This window comes from Gorilla gorilla, chromosome 1, assembly GCF_029281585.2.
Source record: "Gorilla gorilla gorilla isolate KB3781 chromosome 1, NHGRI_mGorGor1-v2.1_pri, whole genome shotgun sequence".
In the NCBI taxonomy this organism is placed as follows: Eukaryota; Metazoa; Chordata; class Mammalia; order Primates; family Hominidae; genus Gorilla; species Gorilla gorilla.
In genome coordinates, this window is record NC_073224.2 from 220,950,735 (window position 1) to 220,972,739 (window position 22,005).

At 54.5% G+C, this 22,005-nt stretch overlaps 1 protein-coding gene across 3 annotated transcripts in view; it reads left to right on the top strand.

The window, feature by feature from the left end:
* The first annotated feature begins 211 nt into the window (after positions 1-211).
* IFFO2 (intermediate filament family orphan 2) overlaps positions 212-22,005 on the top strand; it is a 52,024-nt gene continuing 30,230 nt past the window's right edge. For all 3 annotated transcript variants that reach the window (XM_055354942.2, XM_004024780.5, XM_055354997.2), the window contains exon 1: positions 212-1,222. In XM_055354942.2, coding sequence (XP_055210917.1) covers positions 558-1,222 — 665 coding nt within the window. In that variant the 5' untranslated portion in view covers positions 212-557. The remainder of the gene's footprint in view (positions 1,223-22,005) is intronic.

Genomic DNA, 22,005 nt, shown 5'->3' on the forward strand with positions numbered 1-22,005 from the left:
CGCCGGGGAGCTGGGCGGAGTCTATGCTGCGGAGAAAGCAGGAGAACCCGGAGGTGGGCGGAGCCGAGGGTCTGTGGGTGGGGCCCGGCGCTGCGGGCCTCGTGGGGCGGAGCCTCGGGCTCGGGGAACGCCGCAGAGGGAGGAGGGGTGGGCGGGGCCGCGGCGGGGGCGGGGCCAGTGTCTGCAGTGGGCGGGGCCCGCCGCAGAAGGGGCAGTGCCGGCCGAGAGTCCTCTGCGTGCGGCTGCCGCGGCCCCTCCACAGCGTCTCTGACAGCCCGGGCGGTGAGACCCGCGACCCTTCTGGCCCCGCGCAGATACCGCGGCCTCCACCGCGTCCCGAGGAGCGGCCGAGTGCCCTCTCTCGCCTCGGCGCCCGCATCCGGGGCCATCCGTCCCGCCGTCGCTGCGGAGGCCGCATCTGGCGCGCATCTGGAACAGCCCGGCCGGCCGCGCTGGAGCCCGCGCCCACCCTGGCCCGGCCGCGCCGGGAGCCCTGCCCGGAGCTGGAGCCGCACCTGGAGCCGCGGGCCCGGGGCCCTGAGCCGCGCAGCCGGCGCATGGTGAACTCGCTGCTGTTCGGGGAGATGGCCTTGGCCTTCGGCTGCCCGCCGGGCGGCGGCGGCGGGGGCTGCCCTGGCGGGGGCGGCGGCGGCGGCGGGGCAGGGCCGGGTCCGTCGCCGGTGACGGCGGCGCTGCGGGACGACCTGGGCTCCAACATCCACCTCTTGAAGGGGCTCAACGTGCGCTTCCGCTGCTTCCTGGCTAAGGTGCACGAGCTGGAGCGGCGCAACCGGCTGCTGGAGAAGCAGCTGGAGCAGCAGCAGAGCGAGCGCGAGAGGCGGCTGCGCTACAAGACCTTCTCCCGCGAGCAGGCCGTGCAGACCGGGCCCGAGCTGCTGCGGCCCCCGGCGCCCGGCGGCGGGCACGGCCTCAGCAGCGGCGCAGCGGCCGGCGCCAACGCCAATGCCGTGGCCCTGGGCGGCCTGCCCCCCGGCGGCGGCTCGCATCCGCAGCACTACGGCCGCCTGCCCGGGACCATCTGGAGCTACACGCAGGTGCGGCGCACGGGCGGCGGCGGCGTGGAGACCGTGCAGGGCCCCGGCGTGTCGTGGGTGCACCCCGACGGCGTGGGCGTGCAGATCGACACCATCACGCCGGAGATCCGCGCGCTCTACAACGTGCTGGCCAAGGTGAAGCGCGAGCGCGACGAGTACAAGCGGAGGTGAGTGGCCGACCCTCCCCCGCCGCCCTGGGAGGGGGCGCCCAGGTCCAGGCTGCCGCAGAATGCGTATGCGGGACGGGGGCCGGGCGGGCAGCTGGTACTGGCAGGTGGGCTGGAAGCTGTGTTTGCAGAGCGTCTTACGCACGCCAGGAAGGCCCAGTTATCTAGATCCCAGGATGGGGGCGAGCGCTGGCTACCGTGGGGGCCACCTCGATGCTGTCACTGGTGAGGCACATTGTTTTCTAGGTGACATAATAACTATCTGTGTTTTATGCGATCTCATTTAATTCTCAGCACAATACAGCGTATTGTGTAAGGCAGTCTTATCCTCATCTTGCAGATGAGGAAACCGAGGTGCAGAAATGCTAAGTGATTTGCCTAAGGTGGCTTGGCGAGTAAGTGGTGAAACCAGGATTTCAACCAGAGATTTTAACCACTCCTGGCTAGTCTGTCTCCTAGCATAAGTATTTTTACCAAGGAAGTAGGAAATAGGCTCCCCTCCCTCAACATATGAAAAGAAAAACTCTAACCAACCCACTGCCTTTTTATTTCTTGAATTAAATGAGATCACGTTTTTGAAAATGGATGGATCTGCCCCTACCGCCTGGGGCCAGTGTCTGCCGTCTTGCTCCAGCTCTGTAAGGTCCAGCTTGCTGGGTTGGATAACCACAACTACAGCAGACTGCTCACAAGCTTTTATAAAATGCCTCCTTTCATCCCTCTTCTCCCCACTCCCTGAGTCTCATGGTTTATTGAGCCCTAACAAACTCAGCCTTAAAAGCCCCCAGGAGAAGATAATGTTGGGCTGGAGACTGGACATTGAATGGACTGAGACCACCATCTCTGGCTAGAACTGGGGTCCAGACTCTGCAAGACTGGCCAGTGCATTCCTGCCTAGCCCAGATTCCCCAGCTGGGAAACTGTCATTGCTTCCTGTCTGCAGTCTGGCCGACAATACTGTCTGCTTGGCTTTCCGATAAGAGGAGAGGGGTCTCCTATCCTCCTCCTCTTCCCATAAGAGGAGAAGGGTCTGTCTTTGGCATCTCAGGCCTGGCTGGGGAAGGGGCCCTCTGGCCCTGGCAATCGCTGTTCCAGGCACAGGCAGCCTTCCATTCAGAGCTATTGGCTCTGAACTCCAGGGCTTGGAGGATGTACTGAGAAGGACCCTTCCTTCCATCTCTAAAGGTCTGTCCAGGGAGCTGGGCATAGGTCTCCTTCCGTATTCTCCCATTGGACAGGCTAGCAACTGGGTAGGATTCAAATGCCAGCCTTATACCTGCTGGTGAGATTATCAAATCACTTGAAAGCCTGTTTGCTCATCAGAGAAATGGGAATAATAAAATCTGCCCACAGTTGCTCGAGGAGAGAGCAGGATGGTGATGCTCTTTGGGAGGTATAAAGTAATCAGGCTGATGTTATTAAAGATGATAGGCACTTTGTCAAGCTAGCAGGGAGTAGAAATGCTGAGAGTCCTCAAGCTCTCTCATGTGGCGCCTAGCTTCCTGGGGGTAGGTCTTACACTCCACTGGGAGACGGGCTTCTCTCCTGGGTTACCTGTTTCTCTGGAGGACTTGAGAATGGCCCGCCTGGTGCCTTGCCACGGGGAGGCCACCTCGCCGCCCCTCATGGTCAATGTCATTGGGGCAGGCTAGGGAAGCAGGCACTTGCTCTCAATGGTGAAACTGGGGAGGGATGGGCCGGGCCCTCCTGTCTGCCACTGTTGACTGTGTTGTCATGCCTCAGGCTTGTGTTGTGTTTGTTTTATTGTGTGTGTGCTTTTTGGACCTGGCTACTAAGGTGATGGAAAAACCGTGCCCAGTCTTGGAGGGAGATGGGTTGGCATTGAGCAATGATCTATTCAAGTTGCACCCAGGGTGTGGGGTGTGATGTCAGCTTCTGGCGCTGGCCTGGAATGAGACGGCGCTGCTGAGACAGGTGGAGTGCGGGCGTCTCTCTTCCCGCCCTTCTGGGATGCGTGCACACCTCGTCTTCCATTTATTTTCTGAAGTTAACTCAAGACTCATGTTGGATTTTTCCAAAGCAGGTATACTCCTTTCCCGGGGCCTCAGTTTCCCCGTCTGTGAAGTGAGGTGGGTGGGGGGCTAGAATTGCAGTCCTTGAAACCCCAGGCTTTCTTAGAGATGCTTTAGGGGTTCCTTGAATATTTAATAAAAATGATCATTTAAAAGAACATTAAGACGTTAATACAGTGATAAAAATGTGCTCACCCACTTTTAAGTTCTTAATATTAACTCATTGGTTCTACTAACATGCTAACTTGTTAGTAGTATGTTTTGGGTATCTCCTAAGAATTTTCTTTGGGGAGGAGGGCAGACATTTGATAAACATTTTTTAAAAAGTTGAAAAACCACTGGGCTAGATGATCTCAAAGGGTCTTCCCAGCCTTGGCAATATATAAATCTGAGTGTGAGCTCCCAGCCCGCTTCTGATCCCCTGGCCATAAGAGAAGTCACCGTCTAAGGGATGAGACCCAGGTGTCTGCCTGGACTGTTGTGGCCATGAAGGGCTTTAAATCATCCCAGGATATCTATCACAGAACTCCAAGCAATGATGCCCAGAAGGAGCCTAACCCAGAAGGGGAAGGTTCCAGGGTTTCCCCTGGTCCACCTGGAGGAAGCTGCAGCTCCAGAGACCCCCACTTGCTTCCCCAAAGGACAACTTAGGCTGCGAGGCTCAGCGATCTTCAAGCCGGAGGCTTGTTGAGTTCCACCTCCGTGATTTCTGGCCACGTCCATGTACTACCGCCTGTGCTATTACTTACATAAAATATTTTAACAACTTCATTGAGGTACAACTTGCATATCACAAAAACTGCCCATTTTAAGTGTACAAGTCAAAGATGAGTAAATTCACAGAGTTGTGCAGTCATTACCACAATCCCGTTTTAGAGCATTGCATCAGCCCCCAAAAAGATCCTTCATGTCCATTTACAGAAAATTCCAATTCCAAGCCCAGCCCAGGTAATCACTGACCTGCTCTGTTTCTAGAAACTAGCCTTTTCCGGACATTTCATAGAAATAGAATCATACACTCTGCAGTCTTTTGTGTTTGGCTTTTTTCACTTAGAGAATTTTTTTTGAAGTTCATCCATGTTGTAGCATGTATTCGCAGGCTGTTCCTTTTCATAGCTAAAAATATCCCTCTGTAGTATAGACCATATTGTGTTTATGAATCCACCCAGGTATTCAATGTCTTTTAAGTTTAAAACGTCAACTGTGTACCACCGAGCATCATCTCATGTGCCATCAGTGGTCCACAAACTGTGCTTTGGAAACACCAACCCAAACCAGAGCCCCTGGCCTGGGGTGCCTGGGTCCTGGCCCCAGTCACCACTGCTTTGGTTTTCCCTTGGCCCAACCAGGTCTTTACCACGTGGGAAATGTGGTCGCTGAAGCCGCAATGAGGACGAGGTTGTCAAGCGTTGATTTGGAAACCAAAACAAACATCTCTACTCTGTCACCACCCAGGGCCACTAAAATATCTTGTTCTGACTTTGCAAGCTGGGGGCTTTTCCCTGGAGATTCCCACTGAGTTTATCTGAACTCAACAGTGGAGAGTTCCCTGAGTTGGCATCCAGGAGACCTGGACTTTAGGTCCAGCTCTGCCACTGGGTGCTGTGTGACCTCTGGCCAACCACTGCCCTCTCTGGGCCTCAGCTCCTCCACCTTTACATGCAGGAGTTCCTGTAGGTGATCTCTCTCAGCTCGCTCTCTACTTTAGGTCAGTGACTCCAAGAGGCCTGTGTCGTGGCTGATCTTTCTGCCTCTGGAGACCACACTGTGTTCGCTGAAGCCTTTCTCTGTTCTGGGCTTCCCCTTCCCTCTCCTATCTCTGCCCCAAATAACTAGGGTCCAGGCTCCAGGCATAGGCAGCGCTGGCCATCCCATCCCCAGGCTTAACCGGTTCAGCCGTTTCCCCTGTCTTCATTGGCTCCAAGGAAGGATGCAGGAAATCTTTAAGGTTGTCAAGGAAAAGGTCCCTCCAGCCTGGCAGCTGTCACGAAGTTGCCATGGGCTGGTAGGGGAAGTTGCCCGGCGCTAGTAGTGCTGGCCTAGCTGCCTGTCAGACAGGGCGACTCTTTTGGGGGCCTGGTGTCCCTGTCCAGAAGCCTGTCCAGCCATCCTGGCCCCCTCAGGCCTAGTGTGATTTGCAGCTGGCTGGCCTGGTTCCCTCCCGTGCGAGTGGCTGAGTGTATGCGCCCCCCAGTTGAAGTCAGCCTGGAGGCTAGGTTTCTTTTTTTCCTGGTGCCTGGGGTGATTGGAGGGTGGTTTGGGAGCCTGGAGAGACCACTGTGATCATTCAGCCTGGTGGCTTTCAGGTGGGCTTTTCAGAGCCCTGGAGTCCATAGCGGGGCGCCTTGGGAGACTCAGGGGACAGTGGGAGGCTGAGTACCTGAGATTTGACCCACGTTGCCCACCATAGCTCCATGCCTCTCTGACTCCCAGATTGTCCAAAAAATATTCCATTTTAAAAAGGGTTCTGCTGTTTTAAAAAGAAAGAAACCACTGATTCAGCTGAGTACTTTCATTTTAAAGGTGGGGAAACCAAGGCCCAGAGGGGGGCTGGCCCTCAGTGCTGAGCTGGGCAGACCTTCCATCTGCCGTGCAGAGCTGGCCTCCCCGCCTCGACATGATGCGCGCATCATCCGCCCGCAGTCGAGGCTTTGTTATGTTCTTTCCACCTTTTTGTGTGTCTGTTTTAAACATTTTTTTAAAAAGCCACTTTCTGGGATGGGAGGGACTTTTGTCACAGCTATTTCTGACTGTGAGCCGGAAGGGGCTGGGCTGTCGGCCGGAATGGAGGACTCCAAAAAGGGATGGTGGGTGGGTCAGCTGGAGTGTCCCCTGCCCGTTCCCGTCACACCCCAGGGGGGCCCTCAAGCAGGTGGGTGCTTGCCCCTGAATGTCCCGAAGCCCGAAGGCTGCCCTGGAATAGAAAGCTGAGGGCTTTGTTCCCTGCCACTCCCATTGACACTTTCGTTATTTCTGAAGCTGGCACCGATACGGATTCTTTATTTCTGATTTTCCAGTGAGGCAGCCTTCGATGGTGGAAAAGGGTTTCGCATCCTGGCTCTGCCACTGTCTGTGTGAACATGGGCAAGTGGCTTGGCCTCTCTGAGCTGCCCTTGGAGCTCCCCGCTTCGTCCTCTGTAAAAGAGGGATCATCTTGTTGCTCTCCCAGGGATTGAGAAGGAACAAATGAGGTCTGGTGTTAAGGTACCTGGGGCTTGGCAGATTTTGGGCATACCTACCTCCACCCCAGCCCAGCCCCCTTCCCCTGGCAAAATCTGTTCCTTTAATTTACAAGGATTTCTCAGCATGGCCCTGACTGCCTAACAAGTCCATTTCAGGGCATGTCGCCGCTCTCTCTGTCCCATGGAGGCGCCAGAGATGGTGTTGGGGGTGGAGGGAAAACGGCTGCTTCTTTGTCCGGCATCTAAGAAGGCTGTTTGACCTACTCTTAGCGGTTGATTTGTGCCTCCGGAAATCTCTCGCCATCCCCCAGCCCTTTCTCCCAACTTCCTTTAAGAGAAACACACAAACCCCTCCATCTAGCGCCTCGGGTCCCTTGAGAACTATATTACAGAATCCCTTGGCTGGGTTGGCATTCTCACTGGGGACAAATTTGGGAGCGATTCTCAGAGCCTCAAGCTAGAGGGAGGGGAATGAGGTCCCAGAAAAGAAAAGGAAGCAGGGAGACAGCTGACGCTGAAGATTCCTTCTCAGAGGAATGCGAGGCGGGGCTTTGCCTTGGCAAACGAGACCGGATGCGGGGCCCCTGGGTCCCCCTTCCCCCCACGTGTATGCACACTCACACTCACACACATGTACGTGCACACACACACATTCACATACACATGCAGATGCACACACCAGGCTCTCCGTTCAGTCCTGTGGCCCACGTCCCCACACATGACCGTGTTTGAAGGACACAGAAGGGTAGACCCGGAATTTGAACACGCCCTTTGCTGCAACGAGATGCGTTGCCTTCCAGGAGAATTGATTTAAACTGTGCCATGTGTCAGTGACACCGGAGGCTGTGGGCTTTGCATTTGCAGTCCTGGCTTTTGATCGCATTGAGAGGTGAAGGCCGGCTGGCATTCCATTTATTTCCTATGTCGCGGATGGCTGAAGGCCCGGGATGGGAAGGAGGCAGCCCTGCTATGTCCTTGTGCTCAGGATTAGGGATGTGTTGCTTTTTCCTGACTTTCTGCTGTCAGGCAGTCCTAAGCACCCACCACCTCCCGATCACAGCCCCCCACACCCGGAATTGTAACTACCTGGCATGTGTCTGCCCCTGCATCGACTGGAAGCTCTGTGGGGGCCGGCTCCAACTCTGGCTTCGTCTCCCACTGGCAGATCCCAGCCAGGACCTGGCCAAGGTCCATGCTGAGTAAATACTCACGCAGCAGGGAGGCCTCTGTGTCTGGCTGCTGTGAGCTAGTAGGCCTTCAGGAGGATGGGACAGAAGACGGACAACACAGACCATGTCCAGGGATTCGGCTGTTTGTGGAGGGGAGGGCCTGCACTTGGAATCAGAAGGCCTGGGCCAAAGTTCAAAGTTTGAATGAACCCCCAAGCCTGGCAGTGCGGGGTGCTGGGGCCCCAGGGCAGGAGTTGAAAGCTGAGTGAGCTTGGGCTAGTCACTGCCTCTCGAGCCTCAGTTTCTTCATCTGTAAAACAGGGATGCTAAGCTCTGTGTCCGGAGGTTGTGGAAGAAGTAGACAGGCTTGCCTAGCTACAGCACAGGGCGTGTAAACAGTCAAGTTCGGAATGATTTCACAGGGCAGAGAGTGGGTGCCCTACAGAGGCGGATCTGTGCTGGCCCTGTGGGGTGGGCAGAGGTTGAGAACCAAGCTGGAAACTGGGAGAGGGTGTCCCGTGCCCTTTGTTGGCAGCATCTGTGGGTTGCACAGCCCTTTGAGCATTGCCAGACTGTGAGGTGTTTAGAAAATTCCAGGCCAGATGGGAGACTGCTGAAGGTTTGTGACGTTGCTGCCTCCTGCCCATGAGGGGAGTGTCCTCCCACCCACACTGGGCACCGGGTGCTTGGCTTCCTGGGCAGGATGTGGTTTCTCATTCTAGACCTGGTACAAGAGAGGGTAGTTTTCACCCAACAGTAAACCTGGCAAATGGCAATGCCTTGTTCTCTGGAGGGTCCGTGGAGCCCAGGTCCTGGTCTGGGTTTGCCTGCGATGTGGTCTGAGCTTCACTATGCCCACCTGGGAATGGGGACAGTGGGAAGGTGGGCTTGCCCAGCAACCCTGTGAAGACTACGTTCTCTCCGTAATGTAGCACAACTCTGTGCATGCCATTTAATCTCTTGCACCTCAGTTTGTCGCTCTGTAAAATGGGGGTGTGGTTTCTTATGAGCTCTGCTTCCCAGGGTTGAGGTAAAAGTCAATTAAAACAGTGCAGTAGGAAAACATTTTGCAAAAGGGTTTGAAAATAAATCAATATGGCTTAATGCTTCCGTTTATTGAGCACCTACTTTGTGCTAGGTGCAGTGATGACTTCTTTAAATATGTGATAATTATGGGAGCAGTCCCAAGCGGTGGGAAGTGATTATGCTCATTTTACAAATGAGAGGTTCAGAGAGGTGAAGACTTCTGTCCCAGATCTCGCCACAAGTCCATCTGGGTCTCTGGACCCCAAGGTCAGTGCTCCTCCCAGGAGGTGGCCTTGTCCCATGCCCCTGGAGGTTGCCGAAGGCTGGCTCAGGGTGAGGAGGCAGGCAGGAGGCACGGGGTCTCCCCAGCACCTGTCACAATATTGCCATGGCGGGTGGCAGAATAGGAGGCGGCTGCTGCACTGGGAAGACTCCCTGCTGTCACTTTACGGTAATTATTTCTTGAGAAGCAAATGAATCACTGGCAGTAGCAGGCAGATGAGGCTCCCGGGCCACTGTAGCAGGCCTGTCCAGGCCCCTGCTCTTTGGAGAAGGTCTCAATGGGGGCTGGCAGGGCTGGCAGGGGAGGAGTTGGGGAACAGGGAACACATATTATGACCCGTCTGGTGATTTCCACGCGGTCTCATTTAAACCCGGTGGTGGCACTGCAGGATGGAAACCGAGGCTCAGAGAGGAGAAGTAACTTGGAAGTCAGGCTCCAGATCCAACCTTTATCCTGTGCTGTACCCAGAAAGGGCCATGCCCATTGCAAGCCGCTTTCCTGCTGTGAGCCTCAGTTTTCACTTCTGTGAAATGTTGCCTAGCAAAGCTGGGGCAGGCTGTGGATCTCAGACTCTCAATTAATGCTCCATTTATCTTGCCCGGCCCCTGAGTGTCCTCAGGGCAGCAGCCAGCCCGAGGTTCTCATCCACGGATCACCAGCAGCAGAGGGCCTCGGGCATTCTGGTGGCTGTTTGGGAGCTCGCCTCCGCCCTGGGCTGGAGTCTCCCTAGCTTTTGCTTTCAGTCAGTGCTGTGAACTTTGCCAGGGAACAGGGAAGTTGTTACAATCGTTTGGTGCCTCTTGTTGGGGAAGATGAGACTGCTGGGTGTGGATGTCTGAGAAGCCAAAGTGGTGGTGGTTACAGAACAGTGGCTGAGTACCCACCGTGGGCCAGGCCCCTGCCCTCGAGAACTCAGAATCTGGGGACATAGACAAATGTGTCATGCCATGTGGCAGCATCATGTGACAACAGCATGTGCCCAGTACCTTCTCCAACAGTGCTTGCGGATAGTAGGAACACAATAAACATGTGTTAGTTAATGAATTTCATTAAATATTTATACAACATTTACTCTTTGCCAGGCTTCATTCAGAGTGGTTTGCAAACATTTAATTCATGGAAGCTGTAATAACCCTGTGAGTTGGGTGCTATCATTAGCCCATTTTAGAGATGCTAAAACTGAGCCACAGAGGCAGGGGAGGGAACTGGGCCAAGACACCTTGAAAGTGGCAAGCCCAGGCCCGGTGCGGTAGCTCATGACTGTAATCCCAGCACTTTAGGAGGCCGAGGCAGGTGGATCATGAGGTCAGGAGTTCAAGACCAGCCTGGCCAAGATGGTGAAACCCTGTCTCTACAAAAAAATACAAAAAAATTAGCCGGGCATGGTGGCAGGCACCTGTAATCCCAGCTACTCAGGAAGCTGAGGCAGGAGAATGGCTTGAACCTGGAGGGTGGAGGTTGCAGTGAACCAAGATCTCACCACTGCACTCCAGCCTGGGCAACAGAGTGAGACTGCGTCTCAAAAAAAAAAAAAAAAAAAAAGAAAGTGGCAAGCCCAGATCTGACCGCAGGAAGTCAGGCTCCAGTTCCAACCTTAAACCTGTGTAGTACCAGAAAGGGCCGTGCCCATTGCAAGTAGCTTCCCTGCATGAGCCTCAGTTTTCACTTCTATGAAATGGGAGTAATAAATCTGACCTCATGAGGCTGTTTGGAGGACTGTCTAAAATGATACCTGTGGAGCACTTTGTAAACTGGCAAGTGGAGTGCCTGTGGGGACTAAATCCTTGGGAGCCCTGAGCTCTACCCACACTGCGGTTTCTTTTCCAACTTCCCATGCAGGCTGAAGCTCCTTGAAGCTCCATGCAATGCCTTGTCCTCTCTTGCCTTTACATTCACACCTCCCCTAGATCCTGGGACGGGAGGTTGGACAGAAACCTGCTATGTTAGACAGCTTAGAGCAGAACGTTTGTGTGGAACCCAAAAGCGGGGAAGAGAGGAACCTGCAGGATTTATTTCTGCTGCCTGTCAGCTCTGAGACCTTGGGAGAGTCACTTTGCCTCTCTGAGCCTCTGTTTCTTATCTGGAAATGGGAATGATCATGTTGTGTGGATGGCAAGTGCGATGATGGTGCTCCGATTCTGGCTGCTGTGGCAAAAATCACTAAATAAGGCTGGGGGTTCTGGGGAGAGGAGCTGGGCAGGAATCGAATGGCGTTTGGGCCTTGGCCCTGGCGGAAGCCCCTCCACGTGGCTGTGCTGGGGGTGGGGCCTGTCTCTGAGCTGTCTCTGAGATGCTTGCTCAGCGCCCTCTGGCCTGCGTGCTCCGACTCTGGGATGTGTGTTCACACAGATCCTGCTCATCTGCTGCTCGATGGAGAGAGGCCCCTGCAGTGGAGACAGCGCCTTCCGCCCTCTTAATTGGCCATCTTTATTACTTGAGTTATTTAAGACGGTTCTTGGCTCACTGCCGCCTGTTTGCTGTCTTGGGGGAGGGGAAGAGCTACTGGTCTAAGCAGACCTTGTGAAGTTCCCCAGCAGACAGGCTCCTCTCTGTATAGGGTCGGCCCATCTTCCCAGGGCCCGTTGGCACCCCCGTTTTGCTCCTGGCCCACTGTGGCAATAGGCAGAGGACCATCTTGGGGTAGTGGAGGCTTTAGGGAAAGCTTGTTGCAAAGTCAGGACTAGAGAGTCTTGGAGGTCTGGGTGGGACACTGGTGAGACCCTAGGGTGCCCAAAACCCAGGGATTCTGGAAGGTACCCAAGCCAGTTTAGGGCCAGTCAAGAAAGGTTTCCTGGAGGTGACATCACCTAGGTTGTATCTGGAAGGTTCAGTAAGAGTGGAAGAGAAGGAGAGAGGGTGTTCCAGATAGAGAGGACAGCGTGTACAAGGGCCTGGAGTTGAGCTGCTGTGCAGAACAGTGTGGAGCTGCTCCTGGTGCCCGGGCTTGAGCCTGGCACTGCCAGAACTTGGCCTGTCCTGTGCTTGCTTCTTCCCTGTCTTGTCCCCTCCTCCCTCCTCATGCTCTTCTTGGCTCTCATTTTCTGTCTTGCTCTCCTTTCCTCTCCCTCTTTCCCTTCTTTCTTGTTTTGATCTCTACTCTTTATGGCTGGCTGTCTCACTCCCGTCCTGCTTGGGGCAGGGCTCTGAGGGACATCTTGTCCCCCATCCCTCAGCCAGATGTTGGGCCCTGGTGAGTGGCTTTTGCTGCTGGGGCCTTGTGAGCCCATGAGTGTGCATGTATGTATGTGTGTGTGTGTGTATACACGCATGTGAGTACAGGTCTGGAGCTTCTGGATTTGGAGCCCTTAAGGTCATTGCCCTGCCTCTGGCGGGCCCTGCAGACCCCTTGTACTATGGGGCTGGGGGTAGGGTCTTGACATCATGGTGGGGGGCAAGGGAGGCTGCCTAGTGAGAGAGAAGCTGCCGGTTTGGAGCTCAATGCTGGCCACTGGAGACCCTCAGCCTCCCCAGCCCCCATTATGGTCCAGGGCCTAGGATTAGACACAGGTCAGGAAGTGGGGGCTGGGGGGAGGCTTGGCTGCTCCCCTTACCTCTCCCTGCCCCGGCCCCCGATCACCGTGGCTGTCCCTTCTCCCTCACACCTATGACTTCCTCTCATCCCCTGGATGCTCCAGAGGACTTGAGGTACCCTTCAAGCTCATCTCATCCATCCTCCTGCTTCCAGGCAAAATCATTCCCTGACATCCCAACCAAGTTAGCTATGCCTTCTGTCTTTCAAAGCGACCTTCAGCCATTCTGTAGTGGTTTCTATTTCTCTCTCACCCCTATTTGCATATTCATGACCATTTTATAGATGAGAAAACTGAGGCCCAGCGAAGGAGAGCAGCTACCTTGAGGTCACGCAACAGAGCAGGGGCTGGAACCCAGGTATTTTCACCCTGTCCCCTCCACAGGACTCTCCTTAAACCCTTGAGCTCAGGGCTCCCTCTGGGGGCTGCTGGCACTTTCAGGAGGGGTTTGGAAAACTCCCAGAGGACAGAGCACTTGGAGTAGAGAAGCAACTGCCAAAGGCATGACTCGGAGCCTGTACAGTGGGGTTCGCAGAGACAGGGCCCTGCTCCTTGACCAGACATCTGGGTCCCTGGTGCTGTGGATGAAGCTCCCTCCACCTACAAAAGAGACATCTGAGGTTGCCCGTGGGGTTTGTCTCCATGTCGCAAAAGGCACTTCTCCAGCCTCTGGCCTGGTTTTGAGGTCTTGGGATGCTGACACTGACCTGCCTTCCCGATCTGCCAGCCCTGTGCTTGGCTGCACCATTTCTCTGTGCCTCGTTTTCCTTCTGTATGGGATGGGATGGGATGATGATACCCACAGGGTGTTGGTGAGCCTGACTCAGGAAAGGCTGCCCTGTCTCCTTATCTCTGGGATAAGCCCTGGAGCTGGAAGTCTTGAGAACTTTGCCTAGAATGTTGGAGTTGGGTGAACCGTAGAGGCTGATCTTTCATTCCCCATAAAGACCATGTTTCCAGAGCTCCTTATCTGGGGATGTGGCCTGACAAATAGTACTTTGGGATTTGCACGTGTTTTTATATGGAAAGACATTTTTTTTTAAGACAGGGTCTTGCTCTGTTGCCCTGGCTGGAGTGCTGTTGAATAGTCACTGCCTGCTGCATCCTTCAACTCCTTAGGCACAAGCAATCCTCCTGCCTCAGCCTCCCGAGGAGCTAGGACTTCAGACACACACCACTACATCCAGCTAATTTTTTTTTTAAAAAATAATTTTTGTTGAGATAGGGGTCTCGCTGTGTTGCCGGGGCTGGTCTTGAACTCCTGGCCTCAAGTGATCCTCCTGCCTTGGCCTCCCAAAGTACTGGGATTACAGATGTGAGCCACCATGGCTGGCTGAGTCTTAATATTACATTGCTGTTGGTTTCACACTTACCTTTAAATAAAATATTAGCATTTAAAACATCAGGACTTAAATTTGCCGGGTGTGGTGGCACGAGCCTGTAATCCCAGCTACTTGGGAGGCAGAGGCAGGAGAATGGCTTGAACCCGCAAGGTGGAGGTTGCAGTGAGCCAAGATCTTGCCACTGCACTCCAGCCTAGGCGACAGAATGAGACTCCATCTCCAAAAAAAAAAAAAAAAAGAAAGAAATAATATAAAATAAAACATCAGGACTTATCTGACTTGGAGACTGATGGCCTGAACTCAGCAAACTACTGCTGGCAGAGCCAGAATTAACCTGATGCCAAGTTGAGGGACCTCCAACTTGTAGATTATTCCTTTTCTGAGCCCTAAGGCATAATTCAATTGTGGGGAATTAAAAAGAACTTGCTTCATTTGCTCTTGCTTCATGTTTCCTGTTGGCCCGTGATTTGGGCCTTCTCTTGGGTGGGAGCTCTGGCTCTGAGGTGACACTGCTTGGAGTTGTGTTACTGCTCTGAGCCTCAGTTCTCTCATCTGTAAAATGGGGATGACAATCTTAGCTTATGAGGTTGCAAGGATTTGATGTTGCCTGCAGAGTGTTACGTGTGCTGCTGGCCCCTCAGCTGTTACTGCTCCCTCCCTCCTGCCCTGGCCTGGCTCCCACCAGCCCCCAGGCCCCAATTTGTACATATAAAAACGTGAACAAATGCCAAAGTACTATTCGTCAGGCCACATCCCCAGACAAGGAGCTCTGGAAACATAGTCTTTGTGGGGGAATGAAGGATCAGCCTCTATGGTTCACCCGACTCCAACATTCTAGGCAAAGTTCTCAAGCCTTCCAGCTCCAGGGCTTACCCCAGAGATAAGGAGACAGGGCAGCCTTTCCTGAGTCAGGCTCACCAACACCCTGTGGTTCTCATCATCCCATCCCATCTCATACAAAAGGAAAATGCGGCACAGTGAGAACTGCCTGCTCCCTCCCCCTTTGGCTGAAGACTGGCCTTTTGTGTTCTGAGCACTTCCTCTCCCCGGTAGAGCCGCCTGGGCAGCCAGGAGGAGGTCATGTCCCCTCTCTTCTCGAGCAGACTGTCAGCACAGGGTGACTGGGAAGGCAAGACCTGGCATTCAAGGCTGTGTCCAGTGCAGGGTGTCGCCTGGAGCCTGCGGCTCCTAGGAGGGCCTGATGGAATGTGGACATGAATGGGGGAGTCTTTCCCTGTCCCCGCCTCCCTGGGGATCATGGACTGTCTCAGCCTCCCCGTTGTGTGGATTTGGAAGCAGCCTCAGGGGGTCACATTGCTGGTCTGAGGTCTCACTATGAGGTAGGGCCAGGATCAGGATTCGAACCTGCCTCTTGCAGACTGTTACCCAAAGTACTCTCTGCCACATGTGCAAGCTCATTCTGGCAGGCTGAGATAGGGGAATTGGAAGACAGGGGTTCAAGCCCTGCCCTGCACCCAGCATCAGCAAGGCAGCCGTTCCTCCTTCTGGGCCCCTGTAGGCGATGGGTAGATGGTTTCTGTGTTTTCATAGACTGCTTTGCGAGGCCTTGTGGGTGAAGGGCCCAATCCCAGACCTTGGCAGAGGAGTGACGTTGAAGGCTGGCTTGGCATTGTTTTTCCAGAGTTGACGTCAGGGCAGCTGGTTTAGGGTTTCATCTGTGAGACAAAGGCTGCTTTGTAGCTTCTGCCCGGTTTAAGTCCAAGCACATCACCCCCCAAGGTGGGAAACGAGGTGGAAGGGATTGCAGGGCCCAAACAGAGAAGCCTTGGGAGGCTTGGCTTGCGCTCAGCCCCTCCAAGAAGGGAGCCAAGATCTCATAATTCTATCGCCATCTTGCTCACTTCCCGAGAGCACTCTGTATGCCCACTGCAGTGTTTGAAGCCGCACACATGTGTTGTCTGGAACATCGCACCACTCCAGCAAGGTGGCTGTGGGTATGTCCATTGTACAGATGAGAAAACTGAGTCGTGCCAGGTAAAATGACTTGTTCCTTGTCAAAGCTAGAGAGTGGCAGAGTGGGCATGTGACCTCAGGTCTCTTTGGCTTCCAAGATCACCACTGGGTTCCACCACTAGAGTCTCATGTTGCACCCAGCTTTGGAAAGGGAATTCTAAAAGCCAAGATACCCTGGAATCAGACTGGAGCAGATAAACCTCATGGCTTTTGGGGGGGACTTGGAGCTTTCTCTTGTCAGGATTCAGAGTTGGGTCACTGCTTTGAGCACGTGTTGCGTATTTGTATCTGCATGTTTAGGTATTTGCACATGTACATACAAGTTAAAGAAGGGATTTGGATACTGGAGGGTCTGTATCACTGGCAAGTGATTCCAGGGAGGCCTTGTGGGCAGGTGTAAAGAGTCATCCCAGGGGACACCTAGGACCTTCTGCTCTTCTTTGCCAGGATTACGCTACTTGATCATTTATTCTTCCATCCGTCTGTCCGTCCGTCTGTCCATCCATCCATCCATCCATCCATCTGTTTGTCCATCAGTCTGTCCATCCATCCATCCTTTTCTGGGCCACGGTGCTCAGTCCCTATGCTTGGGCTTTGGGGATGATGCTGCATGAACTGGGAGCTTGTGGAATCTGGGGAGCTTGCCAAGGGACTGTTAAATCAGGGCTGGAAGAGTCCTTAGAGATTGGTTAGATATTTTCTCTCCCTTTTGTCAGAGAGGGGCAGTGACTTGCCCAAAGTTGCACGGGGCGAGTGGCGGAGCTAGGGCTCAAAGTCAGGTCTGTAGGTCCCAGCCCCAAGTTTCTGCTTCTCTGCTGCGTCAACAGACAGCTCTCACTCCTGGCCGGCAGCCCCCTTACCTAGCTCTTCCTCCTCTGCTATTTTCATGTGTTCTTGGCTTTTCGGGAGTTGCTGGCAGCCTGTGTTCTGAGAGACTTCTAGAGGTGTCTACTGAACCAGCATGCAGGCCCCAGACTGGGGCCAAGCTTGGCCATGCTCTGCCCTGAGATGACACCCTCCCGCATCTGGAACAGCAGGTTGGCTGAGCCCCTGAGGGGAGAGACTCCAAGGCCCTGTTTACTTTACCCTACTGGACACTGGCTTCTTTTCCTCCAGGGGTCTCCAGAGGTCATCTGTTTCTTCCTCATCTTGGGGCTAGGACCACTGCAAATCCTGCCTGAAGATCTTACTGCCTAGGAAGTACATTCCAGAACCCTTTCTGAGACGGGCCGTCCAGTGTCCTTGTGGCCTTTTCCATTGGGAAGTGCTTCCTGGTGTCTAACCATGATCCCTACTGCTGCATTTCCCCCTTTGTTTAGCCTTTCACAGAGGAGGAAAGTGGTTGGACATCAATTTTCTGGTGGTTCTCAAGGCAGCACCATTACCTTGCTGCGTACCCTCTTCCCACCTACAATCTCCCTTTTCTCCACTTCCTGAGAGACTGTGCCTTGACTCAGATACAAGTTGAGACACAATCTTCATGCAGAAAAGATCTGGCTGGTCCCTGTAGTATCCCACAAGTTTCTGGGAGGGAGGCACATTCCTTTTCTAGGAGTCAGGGAGCCCTCTGAGCTAGAAGTGGCCTGAATCCCAGGGATCACTCTGGTCCCATCTTTCCTGATGGGGAAACTGAGGCCCAGAGAGGTTGAGCAACATGTCCACAGCCATTCAGCCAGCCTGTCCGAGTTGGGTGTCCTCCTTCATGTGGCAATGCTGTTTCTATGGTTTGGGCAGGGGGCTTGATAAAGGTGGCCGGTGGCCTCTGGCCTGGTGGTCCCTACCGCAGACAGATGTCCTGGAAGCAGAACAGCCAGCCCCATGTGGCCCCAGAGGGCTCCCTGGCCTGGAATCAGTGCTCCTGCCTGCTGGTTCCCTGACTTGGCAGATTCCTGGTGGTCCTGGGCTGCCCTCAGGGCCAAGCAGTGGCATCTTCTCTGCTCCCACCCACCCTGTGGCTTCCTCTCTCCCACAGCCTCCCAGCCTCCCTTTTGGCCCTAGAGGTGCCAGGGAGGCCCCTCACCTCCAAGGGGAGAGGACAGGAGGCCTGAGTGTACACCAGTAATTAAGTTGCCAGGGGGACACTAGCTCCTGTGGCTGGGGCAAGAAGGAGTTAAGCAGTGTTGCCTGCCAGGGCTGGACTCCCAGCTGGTGTCCCGGCCCCTGGGGCCAACCAGGCCATCTGGCCTGACAGATACCACACTGTGTCCCATCTGTCCCAAGGCAAAATCACCAGGAGGAGACTGCCTACTGCCTTTGAGGGCCTGCAGGGGTGGGCGTGGCCCCTGCTGTCTGTCCCTGGGGGGCCGGGCCAGTTGGGAGGGACTCCCCACTGGGCAGGCTGTCCTCTGGCCACCCTCCCTGCAGGGTCTCCCTAGGTGTGAGGTGGGGGAGTCTCAGTCCCTGGTGTGGTCGGAGCTTCCTTGTGCAGAAGGTCTAGAGAGGTGCAGGGATGGGCTCAAGGCCACACAGTAAGTCAGCACAGGCAGAGCTGGGCTTCCCCCGAGGCCTGCTGGTGGTTACGCCCAGTGGCTCCAGCTCACAAGCTCATTCATCCAGTCAATAGCGGTTGAGGGCCTACGGTGTGCTGGGCACTTGGTCACTCTGGATACCAGACAGTTCCCCAGTCCCAGCATGGGAGAGGGAACCCAGAGACAGAGCCTCTAAGGGGAAGCATGGTGCAGCTCAGCCAAGCCCGGGGCCCTGGACGCTGTAGCAGCCCTCCCAGTAGCCTCCCTCCCAGCCTTCCCAGCAGCTGGAGGTGGGGCTTGCTCACTAGGAGGAGCAAAATAATGTTAGGCACTGGTGTTTATGATCTTGTGGGGTCTTCACCATCCGGGGAGGTGTAGGTACTATTGTTATTCCCATTTTACAGATGAGGAAACTGAGGCTCAGAGAGGTAAAGTCGCTTTAGCAGATCACCAGCTGGGGAGCGGCTGAGTTGGACACCCATCCCAGCTCTGCCTGACGTCAAAGTGTTTTGGGATAAGGGACAGGGGGTGGCTGCAAGTGGCCTCCCACTTTGCCCCAAGCCGGCTTCTTCTCACCACGCTGGCCTGGACCATCTCCTTTTTGGCTTTTTGCTGAGTCCGGGCTGGGAATCCTGTGGCTGGAGGCCCAAATCTCAGGGGGAAGAGAGCCCCCGCTGGGTTGGAGTTGAGAAGAGAGGCTGTGCTTGTGCCGGTTCTTTTGCATAGCTGGGGCTGGTGACCCTCTGCCTCCCCTGTGTGGGGTGCCCGGCAGCATCTGGGCAGCGCTTGTGGGATTCCCCTCGGAGGACCCTCCATCCATCTGAGAGCCCCAAGGCTCTGCCCTCCAGTGGTGGCTGGGCCAGGCCATTGGGAGCCTCCATAATGCTGTTATGATTATGTGACCCTGGATGAGTCACTGCACCTTGGTGAGCCTCAGTTTCCCCATCAGCAGAATGAGGGTGATGAGATGACAAGCTCCAATAAAGATGCCCTCCGAGGGGCTTTGCAGTCATGGAAGTGTCCCTGGGAGGCTTTGCTCCATTTCATTCCCCCTCTCATCTTAAGGGGACTGACTTCTCTTTCCAGCCCCATGGGTAGTTGGGAGGAACACTCTTGTTTGTGTGTTGTGGGGTTGCCTGGTGCTCAGCCTCCACACTCACCAATGGTTCACATCAGGTGGAATGCCAGGGCCCGCCATGATGACAGGAGCCTGGGATTAAGTAATGAGTCCATCCCCTTGAGCTGTATTTAGTCACTAATTCTTTTGGTGCGCGTGTTTGCAGTCTAATTACCTGCCTCAGCTGCGCTGGAACCTGCCCCTTCCCAGCCAGTGAGGACCATGACGGCTCTGCACAGACAGGTGACCGTTGCTCTGTTACCCATCCTTGGTTGCACAAGCCCCACGTGTCTTTTGTTAGCTGGGTCCTTGTCACTCTTCCCTACTCCCTCCTGGAGATTGCTCTGGAATGTTCTCCTCCCCTTACCAGTGGCATGGCAGGCAGCTCCTAGTCTCTGGAGTTGCACTGAGCCAGCCGCTGCCTGTGTGGGACCTTGGACATATCACCTCCTACCTCTGAGCTTCAGACTTCTCATTTATGAATGACCTGGACGTCCCCGTCTGATGTCCTAGGATCCTGTGTTCTGTGCTTTTTTTTTTTTTGCCCCACCTGCAGCCAGTTTGTGTTTGCCCATCCTCATTGAATCCAGGTGGGGTCATTCTCACCCATTTTACAGGTGAGGAGACTGAGCCCTAGAGAAGTGACTTGGCTTAAGGCCGCAGAGCCTTGCTTTCAACCCAGGTGTGCTGACTCTTGCCTGGTGGGCTCTGCCTGGCTGCTAGCCCCTCATTTTTTCAGGCTGCACATGATAAGGAAAATCTGGGCTCCCAGGCAGCTGGCTCCAGGGCGGCTGCGGGTGAGTAAGTATGCGGGAGATTACCCTGAGGTGCCCTACATTTACCTCCAGGGCAGCAGTCACTTGGAATAAACAGTGGAGAGACCCAAAGTACATATTAGGTTTCCAAAATAGCCTTGGGAGTTGCTGTTTTTCTCAAAGCTGTAAACATAACCCTGGGCCTGGGGGCCCCCACACTCTCCTGGGCACAGACCCCCTGGGCCTCCTGCCTCTTGACCTGAGTGCCCAAAGACCTGCTGCCCAGACCCCCTGCTGGCTTCCACTTAAGCAAGAGCCAGCAGACACGGGATGGGGATGTGGTGGAGGGTCCATGGGGGCTTGGCCAGGCCTAGGCAGAAAGACAATGTCCCAGGGATGGAGAGCCGTGGACACCAACTTTCCCATCATCGGCCCCATGCAAGGTAGGCCCAGGCTTCAAGGTGCAGAGAAGAGAGTAGCAGAGTTGGCCTGGACTGTGGAGGTTGTTTGGGGAAACTGAGGCTGGCAGGGAGGGGCTGGCAGGGAGCCCATGTCTAAGGCGACAGGGCTGCATTGGCCTAGATTGGATCTCCTAGAGAAGGCCCTGGAGATGACACTTACTGGGCCTTTTTAATCCAGTGAATATTTATGGGGCCTCCTATGTGCCAGGCTTTGTGCTGGGCACTGGAGTTGCAGTTGTGACCCATAGATGGGCCTGATCTTGAAAGAGATGAGGGCCAGGTGCAGTGGCTCACACCTGTAATGCCAGCACTTTGGGAGTCTGAGGCGAGAGGATCGCTTCAGCCCAGGAGTTTGAGACCAATCTGGGCAACATAGTGAGACCTTGTCTCTACAAAAAAAAAAAAAAAAAATAGAAAAATTAGGCAGGTGTGGTGGCATGCACCTATAATCCCAGCTACTTGGGAGGCTAAAGCAGGAGGATCCCTTGAGCCTAGGAGGTCGAGAGAGCTGTTGTTGCACCCCTGTGCTCCAGCCTGGGCACACAGCGAGATCTTATCTCAAAAAAAAAAAAAAAAAAAAAAAGACAGAAGGAGAGAGAGAAAAGAAAGATGAGTTAAGTAGAGGAGACCAGCAGGGGATCAGTAACCTCAATACCAAGTGGCCCAGAGCCTTTGCAGTACAGAATAGTGGCACTTGACCCTGACCAAGGAGTCGGGTCGGCCTCCTGGAGGGGGTTATAAGCTGGGTCCTGAAGTCACATTAGGTAAGGGAGACAGAGAGGAAAATGACAAAGGGGAAGGGGTGTAGAACCTGTTGGGCAGAGAATGCAGCCCATGCCTTGGAGGTGTGATGGAGCTTGGCACAGGGGGGCTGGAGATGTCGGGGGGATGCTATTCTGCCTTACTCTACCCTAGCACGTGGCCTTGTTCTCCAGGGCTTATCACCCACCAGGTGAGACCTCTGTCTACCCTTTTGGAGAAGAAGTGTCTGGCCCATTTCTCAGATGAGCCTGATCTCCCAACCCTTGCTCCTTGGGGAAGGTAGAGGGCCACTGGTGAGGAAGGACAGTATTTATAGTGGAGTCTTCTGCACCCAACGGAGGCAATCTTTTGACTAATGAGGAAACTAAGGCACAAAACATTGTTGCTGCAGGAGCTGGAGTAAGGGCCCAGAACCCTGCTTTTCCTTGGCTCCCTGGGCAACTGGGAGCCTGTGGTAGAGAATGCCAGAGAGCGTTCTCTCCAACACGTCACACATGGCTCTTTAGAGGGGCACAAAAGCCTTTTCTACATCTGCACACTTGATCCAGAAACCCAATCTGGGTATCCCAGAGGGATACCTGGACACATATGCAAATGTGAGGGTAAGAAGGTGTTCACAGTCTTGTTTAGATTGCAAGGACTCTGCGCTGACAGTGGAGGACCCATCAAGCCAGTGGCCC